This window comes from Neopelma chrysocephalum, unplaced genomic scaffold (genome assembly GCF_003984885.1).
Source record: "Neopelma chrysocephalum unplaced genomic scaffold, ASM398488v2 Primary Assembly neopelma1_77, whole genome shotgun sequence".
NCBI classification, from domain to species: domain Eukaryota; kingdom Metazoa; phylum Chordata; class Aves; order Passeriformes; family Pipridae; genus Neopelma; species Neopelma chrysocephalum.
This window is the reverse complement of record NW_020897738.1, coordinates 5,792,570-5,812,209: the sequence shown is the minus strand read 5'-3', so window position 1 is coordinate 5,812,209 and position 19,640 is coordinate 5,792,570. Positions and strand designations below refer to the sequence as shown.

General features: G+C 40.4%; 1 protein-coding gene across 12 annotated transcripts in view; it reads left to right on the top strand.

Annotated features, from left to right (window-relative positions):
• RIMBP2 (RIMS binding protein 2) overlaps nucleotides 1-19,640 on the top strand; it is a 95,519-nt gene that overhangs the window by 36,374 nt on the left and 39,505 nt on the right. For 9 of the 12 annotated variants that reach the window (XM_027689686.1, XM_027689685.1, XM_027689680.1 and 6 more), the window contains exons 1-3: nucleotides 6,351-6,453; nucleotides 11,040-11,144; nucleotides 15,082-15,132. In XM_027689686.1, coding sequence (XP_027545487.1) covers nucleotides 11,043-11,144; nucleotides 15,082-15,132 — 153 coding nt within the window. In that variant the 5' untranslated portion in view covers nucleotides 6,351-6,453; nucleotides 11,040-11,042. Of the gene's footprint in view, nucleotides 1-937; nucleotides 1,028-6,330; nucleotides 6,454-11,039; nucleotides 11,145-15,081; nucleotides 15,133-19,640 lie in introns of those variants that run through there. The other 3 variants (XM_027689688.1, XM_027689683.1, XM_027689684.1) reach the window with 2 other exon arrangements.

Sequence of the window (19,640 nt, the reverse complement as noted above, 5' to 3'; positions counted from 1 at the left end):
TCATTGCTATGTTAATAAGGAATTGAATTTAATATTGAATCTCTGACAACCACCTTTGTGAACTTGTGCAGCAATGAAATAGTCACAAATATCAGAGGATGCTGCTGGTTTTTCCTGAGCTGCATCTGTTTTGCTTTGTGTGACCTGGTGAGCATTTCCACCCTTCTAGTTTGACCTTTATGTTTGAGTTTTATTCACTGTTCCTCTTCTCCTGCTTATATTGCTGTCTAAATACATAAAAGTTCATTCCTGAGGCTGTAGTTAATACCTTGTTCTTTAAGCATAAGTGACTTACTTTTTGACTTCCATCTGCATTTGTGGTTTGCCTGTCACTGTAGTACAGTGACTCTCTACCTTAATTCTAAGCATTTGTATTAGAACCTGTATATACACGTATTATAAACAGATATATATTAAAAGTAAAGTGAAATATGTGAATATAATAGTGAAATATGTGAATATAATAATGTGTACACGAGCATACATTCCAGTTGTTGAGTTTTGCCCTCAAAATTCCTTCTGAACACCGAAATTTGACAGCATTTCCTTCTTTCTGGGAGTCAAGGCTCTTTCCCTTCCCAGCTGTGAGTGAGGTGAGGCAGCCAGGTCTGAGCTCTCTGTTACATCCACAGGGAGATTTTTTTTTTTTATTGTTATTTTGGTAGGCACCAGGCCTGTGAAGTCAGGTCATCTCTCTTTGCTTGCACATCTTTAATCAGATCATCTCCTGAAAACATGTGGGTTTATGGCAGAGCCGACTGGAATTGCAAGTTAATCTGCTGCTTCTGCACCTTCAGTGCCTTTGGCTCTGTGCCTCACATTGCTCTTAATAGTTTGTTAATACCAAATAATGCAAAAACACCGCTTCCTTAAGCACTTAATAGGATGTACTGTAATGGAGACAAATGGTCTGTAACGCTCTCTGCTTCTGTTTTAGGAAAATAAACTGAAAGATGCTGTGCAAGAAAAGAATCGCCTGAGCCTTCAGTATGCAAGTGTGTCCCACAAAGCACTGCAATATGACCAGGTAACACCACGAGCACAGGGCTCAGACAGTCATTTGTTACAGAAATCAGGCTGCAGAGAGGATACGAGTTATTTTTTTCCTGATTTCCTTGCTTCTGTGTGACAGGGTGAAAAAAATTTGATTAAAAATATATTACAAAAAAATTACTTTATGAACAAACGCGATTTTCAAGTGAACATTCGAGACACTGATAGACTTTAGAGGGGTACATCATTCCTCTGAGTCATGTTTTCTTAGTGTTGTAAATTGGTATCAGGTTTTGGTAAAAGACTTTTGTGCGGATTCTGGTGAGACTTGGTGAAAAATTTTCTGCTTTTTCTAAAAAATTTCTATCTGTTAGTTGTGGTTTTTTTTTTTCACATACCCTTCTTGCATTTTAAATTTGCAGTTTATAATTTCTCAGTAAAGTGTTGAGAAGCTCTTGTCCGGCAGCAAACGCCCCAAACTCTGCTTGGCAGTATTTTCCCTGTGGCATGGACATGGCACAGCCTCAGCTATTCCAGGTCCTGATAGATAAACTATTTTAATATTTCTGCCTATTATGGACCAAAAAAACCTCTTTCTGACTGCAGTGTGGTTATATTTATGGCCAATTCTGCACAGGAGGGAGGGGAGGCCAACGTGCCTCAGCTCCCCACACACACATTCGGGGGAAGAAACACCACGAACCAGCCACTTTACAGGGCCACATTTAGCTAAAAATAAAACTCCAATCTGGGATTTCTACAGGGCTTAAGTGAGTTGCTGGGCAACCTCATTCATATCACCAGAGCTGTTACTCACATGGGCTCTGATGAAAGCCCATCCTCGGAGCTGGCAAACCAGTGGTCGCTGCACTCTTTGGGATCTGAGCAGCCCACTGCTGGATTTCCAAGCCAGAGGAGGTCTGATGAGGTCCCTCAGGCCGTGCAAATCACCCAAATTTAGGGATGGCTGTGCATTTAGTCCATTTAAAATGTGCATTTAGTCCACATTTTACGTGTAGCGCCTGGTGTCGAACACGACCTGACTTTTCCTGTCACTGATGAATTTGAATTGTTTTTATATAAAAAGGCAGAGTTATAAGACTTTATGGTAGGAGGAAGCCATGTGTATCATAGCATCACTTAATTTTATTCATCCATCTGTCTACAATTTCCCCCTCTCCTGATGTGTTTCTCTTCTCTTTATTGTTGTTTACACATTACCTTTGCTCTTTACTTCACGAGGCACATAAGATAAAGTCTCACTTGGGCAATTTTATAACCTAACTGAGACAGAATAATGCACAGCATTAATGCAATGAAGGCTCAGTGCCTTGATGACACTCAAAATGTTAGTCCCCTTACTATCATCAACTGCAGAACTGCATAGTTGATAATGCTTTATTATGGGTAATACTTGTCTTTAACTGTAGTGAAAAGATTGAGGTATATGGAAAAAATCTAATGAAAACAATTTAAAATATAAAGGTAAAATGTCAACCTTTGGCACATTAGCCACTAAGTAATAAAATTATCTTTTGTCATGTCAGGATTTATCATACTGTGGATGTTGGTTTCTTCACACGTATTAAACACTGTGAAAGGTACAGTGCAACAATTCTGGATACCTGCACTGCTAACCTAATATCACCTCAATACAACCCAAAACTTGTTTTAAGAGCACAATCTGACTTTTAACAATTTTAACAACATGTAATCTTAGCAGTGTACCCTGAGTGTTAACAAACCTTTTGTTTTCCTTCTTGCATAACAGCTTTTCTGAGGGTATTTTTACCACACACAGTGAGGTTGAGGATAGGCTGTGCAGTTTAGATTGCATTTTACCATTCAGAATGTGTGAAACTGTACAGCTCTGGATGTGGAGGTTGGAGCAGAATTCTAACAGAGTTAGGGCTTAGCCCTGAAGGGGAAAACCTGCCTAAATTAATTTATTCTTTTTCACCCTTGAGAGCTGGCCTGAAAAACAGGCCAACTTTATCCAAGCAAATGGGGCTGGAGGAGTGTTTATACATTCTGTTATGCAGCACTGATAAAGCTACTGCTCATTTTTGCACAATGTACTTGCTGAAATTTGACTGTAGAAGGGAGTAAGTATTAGGCTGGCTACCTATAAAATCACCAAATAAAGCTAAAATTGTACCTAATTTACATGGTTTGGTTTTGGTACTTTGCTAAGTGAAACAAAATGGTGTTCCACCATGGTATTCCTCCACTCCATGGTGGAGGACTTCTGAAAAGGTTTTGTGTCCTTAGGAGTGCTGTGGCACTGGGCTCTGACTTGTTCTCCTGTTCATCAGAATGCAGATGGGTTAGTGTTTTGATGTAAAAATAGAATAGACATTATACAGTCAGAATTTATTTATACCACACCTGAAATCATCCCCTTCTCCTGGTGGTTTCTCAGGAATGTTTTCTGAACAGTGCCAGTGGTTTGAGAAACTGGCAGGTCTCTAATGCCCAGAATTGTGGGTTAGAAGGCTGATGGAGCTTTCCACCAACAAAAGGAACTGCTGGTTCATGGAAATGTTCTGGTTTTCAATAACTAGTGTCTGCTTGAGTGTTCAGGAAGTGGAAAGCACTTTAACAATGTCCTGGCCTTCACCACTGACTCCAACGAGGGCACATTTAGTAAGTGTGAAGAGCCGGGATGCAAATTAAATTGGTTGATGCATTGAACAGAGAAACATCACAGATCAAAATGTTCCCTGTTTCTGTCATGAAATTAGGGCTGTTTCTGATGGCACTCTATTTAGGTCAACTGTTTTTGCCACTGGGAACATTGATGTTTTGATACGCTCTGTGAGTAATTCAAGTTCATGTATATCCCATATGTTCTTAAACAGCCTGCATGGAGAGAGCATTAAATTCACATTCAAGAACAAATGTTATCTAAAAAAAAAAAAATTATAGTCTTGTCAAGTTTTGTGATGCCTGATGGGTTATATAAATGTGTGTATCACAGCATCCTATGTGATACACGATTTTCAGATGAGAAAGTCGTGGCAAGACTGTCCTGTAGAAACATTAAAAGATATCAGAGTTTCTGGAAGTAACAAGGGTAATTATCAGAAGGTGTTTGGTAGATTTGATGCTGTTCTTTCCAATCCACAAAATTAAAACAGACACAGAACCTTGTTCAAAAGCTGAGCTGCCAAAAGAGAAAGTTGTCAGAATCATTTGTGTATTCCTAAACTTTAACTAATTCAGGTAGGGACTTCGGGATCCTAAATGAAAGATCCTGAGATGTGTAAAATATCTGCAGTTCTTCCTGTCTATAATTCATCTCTTTCTCAAATTCCATCAGCAACCTGATAAAGTACTGTTTGTTCTGATGGCCCCTTCCCTGCCAGCAGGGAAAAGCACAGAGCAGAAAGGTACCCAGCTCACCAGCTCCCCAAAATTATTCACAATATGATGACTAATAAGTTTTATAAAACTCTTTTCAAAGGTGGTCAGCTGTATGAATTGTTTTGGAGACAGGGAAAACTAAAGCCTGAGGAAAACAACCTTTTCTTGAAACTTGTTCAAAATATTGTACTTCATTAATCCTCAGTAAATTAACTGAGAATCACAGGCAGTAACAAAATTGCATCATTAATACTGATACCCCATTGTTTCTTGTTTTCACTCCATTATTCTTCAACAATACACACTGACTGATCAGAGCAAAGGAATACAATAAAAAGGATGCAGGAAGTTAATAGATCCTGAAAATCCATTGTTTAATAGTTTCCTTAGTCAGAAAAAAGCGAGGGGAGAGGAAAAGAAAAATCCGTGCACAGAAAAAAAAAATCCTGAGGTTGACAATAATTGCATCAGTTCTTGTGGAAAACATGATTTGTTCCATTTTCCTCTCTTTTTTTCTAGTCCACTGCACTCCAAAGAGCCCTGCTGCAAAGCTGAATACGAGGGCTGGCTCCAACCATTTAGGTTGTTTGGTCCATGGCAAAATTTGCAAGTTAACAAACTGGAGAGTGCCAGAAGGCAAATAAAAAGGCTGAATCAGCTTCCAAAACATCGCTTTAGAAAATCTCCAGCAGATATCCATGGCAGAGATTGCTTAATGCCATTCCTTCCTTAAAAATAATAATAAAAAAATTACGGTGCTTAGACTGTAAAAAAAAAAAATTAAACTCAAAGGAACTTGTCACTTCCTAAACTGGAGTTAGAAGGAAACCTGAGCTGCACCAAGGTTGGAGCCTGAGCCAGCCCATGGTGCTGGTTTGCCTTTCCTTGGCCATGACTCTGCCAGCCTTGTTTCTGCTTCAGTGCAGTGTTGCAGCAACAAAGGAGGACAGATGATTCTGGCAACGCTGCTCACTGAAAATATTAGTGCTCTGCCTTTTGCTTTCTTACCTTCTATCAGCATTGCAGGGAAGTGGAAATAGTACAGGAATATAAGGTATTTTTTTTTACCCAGGTGTTTATTTCTGCTGGGCTTTCATCCTGAATGTAAAAATTGCAATTTCTGATAAAACACAAGCTGTAAGAGTCCTGTTATTCTGCATCAATACATGTCTCGAAGTCATAAAATGATCAGGGATAAGAAATCAGATTTTCAGCTGATTTGAAGAGAGAACTTTTCCCTGTCAGGATAAAGTAATTCAATATATTTTCTTGTTTTCTGTGTGTGTCTATGAAGTGGTCACCATCACTGATGATTCACAAAATCTTGCATGAAAAGACTGGATCACACTGAAATGGTTAAGATAGCACCTAGTAACTTAAATCATAAAACAAATCCTACTTTATGAGTATCTGATCCTTTACATACCTTCTGTATGGAAATATTTTAAGGGAGAGCAGCGGGTTTGTTGCAGAAGAACACCTGGTTTTGAATAGAGATATTGATTTCAAGTGTTAACACAGGCTGATCATGTATATTTGAGTTTATTCTGAAATCAGTTTACACTAAAAAAGAGTCCAAAAAAAAAGATGCATGTGAGTTATATTTATACATATGTGTTAGATCTCTGTCTCTTTTTATAGTACACCCATCTCTGATGCCTCTGAGATCCAGAGAATGTAGAAATGTTTTGATTGTCATTCATTTTGGGCCTTGTGTAGTATGTTTATTTAAATTTACATGACTTATGCATAAGTACACTTTGGTTGCCAGATTGTAGTCCCTGTTGAAAGAAAATGTTCCATGCATACATGTATATGAACATTCCCTTTTGGGTTTTTCGTGCTTCTTTCCTATTCTCTTTGAACTTTTTTCCCTTCTTCATTTTAACACGGAGAAATATTTGTGTCAGACAGAGTTTTCCCTTCATTTATTAGGTTTTTGGGCAGTAATCACATTTAATTTTTTCCTAGGTAAAATCAGACTATGACCATCTTCGAGAAACCCTTCTCAGAGTGACCAAAGAACGAGATTTGGCTGTAAAGGGAAAACACCAGCTCCAAGCCAAGCTGGAGAACTTAGAGCAGGTCCTAAAGGTACGTGTGATGACATCAAGTCCAACAACCCAATACTCCTATTTCTTGTTTATATTATTCCTGATGCTTTTTTAGGAAGCCACAGAAACATAAGACACATAACTCAGGGACTCAATGCCCCTATTAGTTGTGATAAAATATATGGGATACAGTAGACCAAGTACTGACAAGGGATCTCAAACTATCAGAGGAGAGACATCTTTAGAGGCCTTTATCTGATACTTTATAAGTAGTTGGATGTAGGTTTTCACTATGCAGTTATTTAAGTCAAAATGAGAAAGAGGATGAGAATATGAACAACTGCCAAGATATTTTACTTTAGAGACAGCTGTGTCTACCAGTCTGGCTACAAAATGTTTTTGTGACCTTTACATTCTGTAAATCTTAAGAACTTCTTCAAAAATTTTCTTTCACTGGAGCAAAAGTTCTCTGCTGGATACAGAGATCCTGGCTTTCCATGTTCAGTACTTTTCTCCCTTTACCTTGAACAGATCTGAAACCCTACAACTCCTTTTTAGCACTAAACCTTGCCCAAGCAGACGCAGTTAATTGTGTATTTCATGTGTGTCCTCGTGTGTTCAGGAAATTACTGGTTTGAAAACATGGGTTGCAGCTTTCCAGCCATTGGAAAAAAAAGTTTTGAGGAATGTTTAGCCTACTTTCCCTGCCTGAAAAGAAATTCAGTTTCTCTTTTGAGAAACTCAGGATGTATCAACAAAGCAGAAAAGACGGAGAACTGCTGAATTAGCCAACTTCTGAAAACTGCCTCTCACGTGGAGGAGCCCTGATTTTCTGATGTGTACAGCCAGCTTTTCCCATTCATCCCACTGTAATGGTGCTCATCCCCATCTGCCAGCGCAGATGAGAAGTCTTTTGATAAGACTCCTTGGGTGAGAATTGAATTTGCTCCCCATTCAGCCCCATGTGTGAGTTCTGTTTGGTAAACAAGACGTCAGTGCTTGAAAGTCAGAGTTTGTTCTTGCATCAACCAGTTGCAGGTTTTAGAGCTGCAAAGTCACTTTTGTAGGAGAAGAACGGGGTCCTTTGTTGTCTCTGCAGCAGCTGGAGCCAGGATGGGCTATTCATTGTCAAATCCCCCTGCTGCCCTGGAGGAAGCAGGAAAAAACAAGAAGCATTTAAGCAGGTCCCTTAAGTGCTATTTCAGAAACAGTTTATACTATACAGCTGTCTGGCTCTGTAGTTTGAAATAAAACTGATAAATGCACAGTGTCCCTGTGCTGCAGGGTTCTTGCCTTTGATCTGAAAGATACACTGGAGAGGTTCCTTCTTCACACTTCCTTGGAAGGGCAGAGCCTTGTTTGACAACTGTGTTGAAATAGGGAGTCCCTACTGTATTTTTTCTGTGCTCTTTTAAATGTGGATTCGCCTTCTGATGTTAGAGTAGCATTATTATAAGGTGCAAAAGGGAAGTGCAAATTTACTGTTGGAAAGTTCTGACCTGCCTCACACTAAGGGCAGTGACAGCACAGACAGGTGATGGCCACCACCCACCCAAACCTTGGCAGTGTGATTATTGTGGGCACCAGGCCTGCAGGAAGATGCAGAAAGAGTTCAGCAGCTCAGAGCTTTCTCCCTGCTGCCCTTCTGGTGCTCTCTGCAGCCCTGCTCCACTGCCCAAACCTGTTCTTCTCAGACTTGGAAGAAGAAATGTCAGCAGCTGATGTGCAGGGAGGAAACACAAAACAGATCTGCAGGGAGACCCAATTTGACACCAGTGTGTGAGCAGAGGAGTTGCTTCTGGTTTGGGGGAGATTTATTTTCTTTTCCAGGGGAGGGACAGATGCTGGGGTGAAGAGATCCTTGCTGCTTTAAATACTAGGTAGATCATTACAATACTAAAATGACTGAGAGATACTTCTAGGTTAACACAGGTGACCAAATGGTCTTTTCTGACCTTAAAATCTGTGAACTCCAGATCATTAAATACATATTTTAGGAAACGGAGAAATTAAAAGCTGTGGAGAATCACAGATCATGGCTAACAATCTGTTTCTTTATTGCATCTTATAGATTCACTGTATGGTCACAGTATTAATTATTTATTGATCTTTGCAAAGGAGTAGAAATGTTCTGTAGTAGCTTTTGTAAAAGTAGCAAGAACTTAACAGTATCAAAATATGCTGTACCAAATCTGGTGCTGGATCTTGAGAGAGTGAAGTGAGACTTTTTTATGATAATTAAAGGCTTTAATTAGAGGTGTGAGAATGACTTGATTGCCTCACCATTTCTTGAATTTAAGAAATGTGCTGATGCTCCATCGGTGTCAAGTTTTGCTTAAGACGTGATGGAAGCTGCTGAGCTCAATAAATGTAGCTTCATGTTAATTTAAATCATGAGTAAAACCAGTTAGCAAAATAGGTTGTGTTCATTCAGACAAATTGAGAATGAGAGCCATTATTTTTGGTCATTATAAAATACTGATAATAGATATTACCCAGGAAGAGATCCATTATAGTATGTACAGTTCAGAAATGTATACAGTCAAAATATTGAATCCTCACAAAACTCCTAGAAAATGATCCATAGTTGAGGGTCAAAAATGGTGAATTGGAAAATCTTTTTGTTTTGTTGTTGTTGTTTTTAATCAAATAAAAATAAATAAATCCCAAGCAGAGGCCAAATGGAGCTTTGGAGACATTTCTGCTTCCTTTGCAAACATATCCAGATTGAGAGACATCAGCCCCCCTGGGCTGTCCCTCTTTGTTATGAGTAACATGTAGCAGACGATAACAGCTCATGAAAGGTTCGAAATACGCTGGATAAAATTTTCTTTTGTACACAATAGGAGATCTTTGGGGCTGTTCTTGTCAATTTTAGCCATGCATTTGTGTTTCCAAGTGCTGATTTCTAATAGGTTGGTGTGCAATAACTCGTGGTGCTGCAGATAAGACATTTTGCCTCTGCTCTGAGAGTAATATGGGAATAATATGTGATTTGGAAAATAAAAATCTTCAATACCAGAGAAGAGATCAGAATCTAGAAAGAGATCTTTCTTAACTCCCATTTATTAAAAGGGTGTTTGAAAGTGACAGTGATGTTGGGAGAATAATAGTAACCTGTAATGAAAAAGATTTCTATCTGCAAAGGGTATCTTGACATTGTTCAGCTTGTGCTCTTCCCAAGAACCTTTCTCATATTGCTTTGAATCATTAGCAGCAAATGTACTTTAAAAGTTGTTTATGAGTACTGTATGGTCCCTTTTGTCCAAATCCACCTGTGTTAGTTTTGTTCCCTCTAATTAGCTGTAGATAATAGGCAGAAATCAGCAAAGGTAAGCTCTTTCTTTTGGGTCATCATTTGCAAAACAAATGACAGAAGCATATCCTAGATAAAGAGGCATTTAGAGAATTGTCATGGCAATTTTTTTTCCACGCTTTGACTTTTTAGCACAATGCTGCATAAAAAACACATCTGCCTGGTGAGTGAAATGGGTCCTGTTCACTTGTGCAGCACCGAGGCCACAATGTCACAGTGGCATATCCTAAAAGAGATTGATGCCAACACGCCTGAGCTCAGCTTTGGCAACACACCTCTAAGTACCAACCGAATTAAAACCCCGCCCAGTTTCCCACTTGCCTGTCGGTTATCCCAGGGAGTTTTTATGCTGAGAGGGAACATCTGCATCCCTGGGGATGGCAGCTGAAAGGCAGGAGGGCTCTGCAGAGGGACCTGGATAGGCTGGAGAGTTGGGCTGATTACACCGGGATGAGGTTCCACAAGGCCAAGTGCCGGGTCCTGCACTTCGGCCACAACAACCCCCTGCAGAGCTACAGGCTGGGGACAGAGGGGCTGGAGAGCAGCCAGGCAGAGAAGGACCTGGGAGTTTGGATTGACAGGAAGCTGAACATGAGCCAGAGTGTGCCCAGGTGGCCAAGAAGGCCAATGGATCCTGGCCTGGCTCAGGAACAGTGTGGCCAACAGGTCCAAGGAAGTGATTCTTCCCCTGGACTCAGCACTGGTGAGGCCACCCCTGGAGTGCTGTGTCCAGTTCTGGGCCCTCAGCTCAGGAAGGATATTGAGGTCCTGGAGCAGGTCCAGAGGAGAGCAACTAGGTTGGTGAAGGAACTGGAGCACAAGTCCTATGAGGAGAGGCTGAGGGAGCTGGGGCTGTTCAGCCTGGAGAAGAGGAGGCTCAGGGGAGACCTCCTCACTCTCTACAACTCCCTGACAGGAGGGTTGGTCTCTTTTCCCAGGCAGAGATCAGTAAGACAAGAGGGCTCGGTCTTAAGCTGTGCCAGGGGAGGTTTAGGTTGGATATTAGGAAGAACTTCTTTCCAGAGAGGGTAATCAGCCATTGGGATGGGCTGCCCAGGGAAGTGGTGGATTCTCCGTCCCTGGAGGTTTTTAAGATAAGACTGGATGTGGCATCAGTGCCATGGGCTGGGAACCACGGCAGGGTTGGATCAAGGGTTGGACTTGATGATCTCGGAGGTCCCTTCCAACCCAGCTGATTCTGTGATTCTATGATTCTATGATTCTGTGATTCTATGATTCTATGATTCTGTTTGGCTGCACTTGGAACCGATTAAAGTGTCCTGATAATTTTCCCTGTTCCCTTGAAACAGCATATGCGAGAGGCTGCTGAACGGCGGCAACAGCTGGAGTTGGAGCATGAGCAAGCCTTGGCTGTCCTCAACGCCAAACAGCAGGAAATCGAGCTCCTGCAGAAGGTAAGGGGAGGCAGGGAAAGCCAGGGGAAATCCCAGGCTGCAGTGGCAGAGTGAAGGGAGAGAAGTGGAGCTGCTGGTCTGAAGAACTTGAACCCCAGCTACCAAACTGGATCCTGCTCTGGATTGTTCTGGGTGATCCCTGGTGCAGCGGCAACAAGTGGGTGTTGTCTGTGCCAATTGGTTTAGGAATGTTTATGGCAGTGAAGTTTAACCTGACCCCAGTATATCTAAGTCCTTTTTCCCAGTAGGGATAAAAGTGGCACAATTATATATTTTCTTTGTATTTCAATTGCTTCCTTCTATGCTTTCCTCAGGAATATTTGTGCATTTCTTCAATTTCAGGAAGGAATCTCCAGTCTTAATTTCATGATAATCAAAATATGAGGTCTCTGCCCATTTCCAGTTAACATATCAATGTTTTGTCAGGATTTCTTTGGCTTTCTCTTCCAGACATGGAATTTTTGCTACCTTTCTCCATTAGATTAGATTAAAGAGTCATCTCAATCACAGTTCATCTTCTTTTTCATAAATGTATTGGGTTTGTGTGACAAGGCTTTGGTTAGAGAGGTGACTACAGAAGAGGCTTCTATGAGCCAAGAGAGAAGATATATATGAGAAGATGTCAGAAGCTTCCCCCATGTCCAGCAGGTCCAATTCCAGCTGGCTCCAGGATGCACCTGCCCCTGGCCAAGGCCGAGCCCATCAGTGGCAGTGGCAGCACCTCTGGGGTAATGTATTTAAAAAGTGGGGGAAAAAACTGCACAAGGGCAACTGCAGCCAGAGCAGAGGTTCTCCTGCAGCCCTTGATGAGGACCATGGTGAGGCTGCCCATGGAGGACCCCATGCCAAAGCAGGTGTATGCCCAAAGCAGGCTGTGACACCATGGGAAACCTGCACTGGAACAGGATCCTGGCAGAGCTGTGGACCTGTGGAGAGAGGAGCCCACACTGGAGCAGGTTTGCTGGAGGGACTTGTGACCCTGTGGGGGATTCCCACTGGAGCAGCCTGTTCCTGAGGAGCTGCACCCCCTGGGAGGGACCCAGACTGGAGCAGTTTGTGAGGAACCGCAGCCCGTGGGAAAGACTCACGTCGGAGAAGTTTGTGAAGAACTGCATCCCATGGAAAGGACCCACCTTGAGCAGGGGCAGAGTGTGAGGAGTCCTCCCTGTCAGGAGGAAAGAGCAGCAGACACAATGTTTGGTGGACTGAACACAGCCCCCATTCTCTGTCTCCATTCTCTGTCTGGGAGAGATTTCAGGAGTACCAGGGAAGAAGGGAGGGGTGAGGGAAGGTGTTCTTAAGATTCGATTTCATTTCTCATTATCCTACTCTGATTTGATTATTTGTAAATTAAACTAATTTCCCCGAGTCTGTTTTGCCCATGACAGTGGTTCCTGAGGGATCTCTCTCTGTCTTTATCTCGACCTAAGAGACTTTTGCTGTGTTTTCTCTCCCCTGCCCAGCTGAGGAGGGGAGTGATGGAGCAGCTTCAGTGGGCACCTGCTGTCCAGCCAGGGTCAGCCCACCACAATAAACTGAACAGTTTTAGAGTACCTCATTTCCAAGGTCATTCTCTAATTCACAAATCACTTTAAGACCTTTTTTTTTTCCACACTGCAATTTCTCAGTATTCATTATAATACAAAATACATGATATTGAGTTTCAATCATACCAAAGTCACTTAAAGCTGCAATTGTCTCAGTGCTAATGTTGATTTTTCCAATTGCTGGACTAGATTAAAACACAGAAATAATAGTGCTAATGATAATTTGATAGAGAATTGGCAGGGAGGGACATTCTCAGTAGAATAAAAGATATTTCTAATGTAGTTTGCTTGAAATAGAAAGCTGCAGTTGACCAAATGAAATCTTCTTGTTAATTTTCTTTTAGTCTTTCTCAATTAATGTACTTAGGCACATTTCAAAATGCCATTTCTAGTTGTAGTCAGTTGTTATTATTAGAACTTCCTCATAAATTTTGGACTTGAAATTTAAGCCCTGGCAAAGCGAAGAAATCAAAGAAAGGTGCAGCGTTTCTTGCTAATTTTTGTTACATTCATCTAATAAAAGTACATTTGGTTTGGCAACAGGAGGCAAATCTCTGGGCTGGTCTTTTCTCCAGTCACTTTTGCTAAGCTGCAGCTTGACAGATGCCAAGCACAAAGGAGGTTATGTTGTATTTGGTATTTTGCTCAATGCAACTGGCTCAGCATCTGCAGCCAGCGCTTAAATTCTTGTTCAGTGGACCTGAAGTAACAAGATCTCCCAATGTACCTGGTACGTGTGTGTGTTAAATTATTTCTTACCTTCTTTTTTATTGGAGTCATGTCATTATTTGAGAAAGTCTTGTGAAATGAAAGTAGGAACTCTGGGTAGTAGCAGGATGGCATCTCACAGCACCTCTTGTTACTGTTGTAAAGGTGCTGATGAACCCCCAAAATGGGCACTTCAGAGCAAAGCAAGTTGCTGGTACAGCCCCATTTTGAATATAAATAAAGATTCATTGTCTTTTTAAATATAAATACAGGCTTTTCAGCTCAGATTTTTCAGCCTGAAAGTAAGAGAACAATATTCATCACGATTTTGTGCTGATGGGGAATCAGATGGTCTTTTTCTTTTAAGAAAACCTTAATACACAAGGCAGTTGGATGTGAAGGAGAGATAGCTGTTGATGCAGGTTTTCCAATCATTTATCCAGAACTCATATTCTGGGTAGATTTTATTAAACTTGTACTGATGGATGACTCAAGGCTTTCTATTACCTGTTATCACATGTTTGCTAATGCTCATGGAGCCAATATTTATCGAGTGGTAGCAGTAAGACTTATTACTGTAGTCCAGGAAGAAATATGACTGTGCTGGCAGGATTGAAGGAGGCTTTATTATCCTGCATGACAGTGAAGGATAGTTTGGGTGGATGTTCTGGTTGTGACTTTATGGCCTGACCCAGCTTCCACTAAAACCAATAAAGGAGTAGGGTGACCCTTAAAGGTGAAGGGAATGAAGTTAAAATTGCTGTTATCTGTGTCCATCATGGGACTCTCTGGGCCATTAAATTGGGGAGTCTGTGGGGTGTTGTTCTCTACCAAACAAGAGGGTTTTAAGACTTTTCTCTGGTGAGGAATGTGCAGAATGATGCAATGGTTAACAAAATTTGTGCTTATCTTGGGCAAGCTTCAATGAAGGAGATACTGAAACCTTAAATGGAAATAAAGGGAGGGTAACACAAAGCTACTGAGTGCTATTTTTTGGTTTTAAGGTTTAGACTTTTCCCAGCCATGATTTGATAAGTGAATTTCTGAGCTATATAAAACACTTTTCTGCTTTTATTTATTCTGTCTTTTATTCTGTCTTTTATTCTATAATTTCTGTCTTATAAAGTCAGAAGTTTGAGATTTAGGGTCCCAGTTAATTGGACCCTAAATGTTGCACTGCTGTTTTCAGAGAACCTGCCTTGTGCTTGCCTTGAGGTGTTTTGTGAGCTATTTTTTTCAATGACAAATACTGATGCTTCACTAAAAGAAAGAGCTTAATTTTTGTGTGGCTTTCTCCTACCTGATACGGGAGGTTTCTGCACTATGAACCTCCTCAATACCAAACTCCACTTCAGTTTTAATTTGGAGGGTTTCAGAGATGTGATCTTGCAGTGTGTTGAGCCTGCTTGTGTTGGCCCAGCAAAATACCAATGCTATTAAGCTTCACTGAGATTCGATCTCCTAAAAATAAGCAGTTATTTCAGAGGCTTGGAGCCCAAGTGCTGGAGTAATACTGGCAGAGCCACCCCTTCCAGACTGTAATTGGCTCTGGATTTGTATATACAGTATGCTACTTTATGTGCTTAGAGCATATTATATGTGGCATGACTAATGATTTTCCCTTTTCTTCCTTTTTTTCTCTTTTTTTCCTTTTTCTTTTTTTCCTTTTCCATAAACACAAGGCTCAGGTTGAAGCTAAGAAGGAACATGAGGGAGCAGTTCAGTTGCTAGAGGTAAGATACTCTGTGTTACCTTTGCCTATTCAGGTTCCCTTCTGAACATGATAATTTTACAGTATCATCACTTCTGAAAGTTCCAAGGAATATGTAGGCAGATAGATTTATTTTTTTTATCTTATCTAATATAATTGCATCCTCTAAGGTTTATAATTCAGTTAGGAGTGCATTAAGCTGAGCTGTTGGAAGTGATTTGTGTACCTCAGTTTCTCATTTGGGACTTTTTTTTTGTAAAATGCTATTAAAATAGACAGTGATTAATTATGAGACTTATTATTTATTAGGCTGGAAATATAGCTGCAAATACCAATCTGTTACCTAATGTTCCTAATTAAATACTGTCTAATAAACATAAGGCAACATGTTAAAGAACTAAAAATTTTAAACCTAATGAAAGAATTTAGATACTTCAAATAACCTTAAAAGGGTGTGGTAGAGGGAGAACACTTCACTTTTCTGCCTGATGAAAAGAAAAGGCATTAAATGGTTGTTAAGGGTTAATGTATCCTAAAGAACAGGCAATACCATAGATTTGTTCATGGCAAGTGCATTGTCAATATTTCATTTAGAAATCTGTTTTTAGCAAAAGCTGATTTCTAGTCTATTTAACTTCCCACAGTATTTCTGTATGTCCACCTGCTGGTCACGCCTTGGTGAAAGGTGTTTTTTCAGGTGCATCGATCAACTGTAAAGAAAAAATAATTAAAGAATTCGTTCATGAAATCAATATTCCCACAGCACGTGTTTTGCTCATAGCCCTTCACATTCACCATATATATTAAGTTTGTTTTAGCTTTCAGAACACAAGATTAAATTATTATTTAATGCCTGGTGGAAAGTACATAATGCAGGAAAACATAATTAAAAACAAGGCAGGCAAGAGATTATTTACCCCCCTCAAGCTGAGCACAATTCCTGTGTAGCTGATTTGTCTGCAACCTGCGATTTGCACAACCCCACCAAGGTTGCCAAAGCTTTTGCTTTTTATTGCCACAAGTGCATTATTTTTTTTTAGCATTTTATTTAATGTGCCTTTTGCAGTCTGAGATCAGCAGCAATATTGATTTCTGAAGCGTTCTACAGCGTGGTTTGTGTTAATGCATGTCTTTACACGTGGAACTGTTCTGATATACTTCGCTTTGAAATGTAAAAACAAACAAAAAAAAAAGTATTCAAAACTGTTTTTTATTTCTTTGGTTATTTCACATCTCTTTGTTTACTGTGTCTTGTTTGGGATTTATTGCTTTGCACTTCATCCAGAACACCTTGGACAGCATGCAGGTATTTTAGGGCATAAATTCTCCTTTCCCTGTCCTGAGTCCTGCACCTTTCCCTTTAAAATGAGTACGATAGCCCTGCCTAACCTTGCATGGGATGATGCTAGAACCATTGTTATGCAAGCATGCTTTGCATTTTTTTTTGGCCAAATACCAAATCATCAAAATTGGACTTTTATTCCACAAGAAATTAATCTTGGCATGATTTGATGAGAACTCAGATCCTGATTTTGAAAGTCAAATTTCTTAAGAGCATGCCCATTAGGAATGGTTTGGTAGTTTTATTCACCACTGTAAACTTTCTGACTGTGTGGATTTTGTCTGAATTCAGATTGTTTCTTTGTTAATGCAGAGACTATTTTATGTGGTATTTTCACCTGAGGTTGATTTGAACCACCCAGTGAAAGCCATTGCTGCTAAGAACAGCTAAACTATGAAATAATATCTCCCTGGCAGAACATGTGAGTTAATTACCAGTCTGAATTCAGACCTGTCCACTTGGAAAGTTGCTCATCATCTTCCCTGTCTCGTGTGAACAGTATCTGTCTTGTAATGGATGAAGTCTCTGCTTCATTTTCTGTTTAGGAAACCATTTGAACTTTAGAAGCAGCACCATGGGTTGCATGAGAAACTTGGCGGGTGCCAAGTGACAGACATTCAATCTGTCTGCAGCAGGGAATGTCTCCTCATACAACCACTGCCGTAGGCAGAGCCAGTTTTAGGGAGGTCTGGTAGACTTGGCACCTCTGTGTCATCATTCTCAGGGCAGATTATATGGAAGGAACCACGACAGAGAATAAAAAACCAGATTTCTGGGGCTGTGAGCACACGCCTCGCTCTGCACTGACGCACATGGACACGTAGGTTCTCTCCAGCGAGGTGAGTCTGGCTGGCTGACAGCAAACCAAGCACATGCCTGAAGCCAAGAAACGAGGATGAGCACAGGGATGCTTCCTGGTGGCTCCACTGAGGATCTTAGGGCCCTTTTTTCTTTATATAGTACCAGCTTTGTGCTCATTTCTAACTCACAACCTTAAGCAGTAAAAGCATTTCTCTTCCAGGCTTCACACTGTCGTGGCAGAACAACTTGAAATTTCTACATACTCAGAAGAAAAGACAAAGAAGGCATATACTGAAATGCAAATACTTCTCAAATTAATAAATAATAATACATTACTGTTTTTTCAAAATATTTTTAAGACAGGCTTAGCATCTTGTTGAGGTTTGGATTGTGATGTTTTTATTTTTTATTTTGTGCTAGAGTTTCCATAACTGCATGTGGAAAGGTCAGTGTATATTCTTAGAGAGTCAAATAGCTCATCCTTAAAAGAGGGGACCAAAAAACTCAGACCAGTTTGCTTCTTTATTGACTTAATGTCCTTTTAAAATAGTACATAGATGTCATATTCGTGCAGCAAATTAACAAGCAGCAAAGGCTCACATTTCAGTCCCTCAAAACCACAGCAAAGAGATGAAAGGCTAAAAAAACCCCAAGCATTTAATGTTTGTGTAAAGCTCCCACAATGTCTCTGACTCTTATTGGGTTTTGTTTTATAACAGATCAGATGGATACCCTGAGACATCTTTAGCAGAAATAAATTATTGGTGTTATGAATACAGAGAAATTTTATCTTTGAAATTCACTGCAGCTTTAAAAAAGTATTCGTTACAAGAAAAGGAACAAACAGTACCACCTTCTGCAGTAGCAAATTTGGATTTCTGGGTTCTTCTGGGTGCTATAAGTGTTTTCCTTGTCTTTAGCTGAGCTAGGATCTTTTTAGAGGTGGTATGTAATATATGTTGTTTTCTTGATATGTAAAACGTGCAGTTTTTCTTACATGAACTGAGAATGTTTTTGACTTTGAGAAAACCCAAACTCTTAGTTCAGTTGAATGAATTTAATTAATATCCAGACTTCCTTTGTTAGAACAGTTGTTTAACGAGGCATAGACTATAAAGGGGGTTTTGATGAAGGAAAGTGATGTTTGTTCATCACAGAGCATCAGTTCAGGATACAATACATCACCTTTTCATACAAGGAGCCCATTAGTGCCTCTGCTGAGCTACTTCTGCTGCTTTGGGTCACAGCACATAGACCTGGGTTCTCCCTGGGTCTCCAGTGGCCTTCCCTCTGCCACATTTCCAGAGCACAGACCGACTGGTTGCCCCTATGTGAAAATCAAACCTCACAAAGGAAAACTCTCAGGAGCTTCTCTGATTCTTCAGTCTTTGCAAGAGGTGTTAATATGTTCTTTCCTAACTCTCTGGGCACTCCAGATTTGTGGGTTTTGTCTTCTGTGCAGATTGAATAAAATGCAGACTGAAATTTAAATTCATTGTGCTGAAAACATTATTATATCCTTAATTCAGCTGGTGCAATGAATGTGCAGAATGTGGATAAAAGGCTTTTTCATGCTCTAGTGTCTTTACTACTCTTTATATGTTCTGAGTAAAAGTTGTAGAAAAAAATCCTGAATTCCCAGGCCTTTTGTCATTTCTTTCAGTCAGGGAACCTTTCTTTCACATCACCTTATCCATTTTCTCACACCAGGAATTCATAAGCTCTACGTAGGCAAATTTCCAAGGTCAGCACAGAAAGTCCTCTTTTGTTTTAAGTTCTTTTTTATGTTCTCTTTTGTTAAAGCCTGATGCCTCAAAATTAAAACAAAAATGTTTGCCAACAATGACATTTTGGTGCTTCTCACAGCCTTTCCACCAATCTCCTCTTTCTGGAGTCTGGAGTACTTTGTGTGGTTTGGTTTTAAAGAGAGGAGCATTGGTTTTGGAAGGGAATTCAACCACCACCTGGGCCCATATTCTGCATGAGCCACTGTGGGTTTTTTTGTTCTTGTTGGGTTTTAATACATAAATGTTAATCTAGCTATTCAGGATGTTTCAACTTAATAGCAGAGGATGGGCAAATCTCAGAAAAATACCTGAGTTTTAGAAAAATTTGGGACAGCACACAAAACTGACATTCAGACGTCTGTAGAAGTCACAAAGCTGTAGGGTCTGTTTGCAGGTGTTCTTGGCAGTGGTTTTTTGAGCACTGCCAAAATACACGATGAGGAATTTCCCCTTTGGAAACTGGGGATGAAAGGAGCAATCACCTCAGTATTCCAGGGTTACCTCCAGGCTGAGAATCAGAGGGAGATCGTGGGCCCATTTATCCCAAATAGTTTGCCTGTCCTGGCTTCCTGGTCCTTCAGAAAAATCTGATGAAGTTGA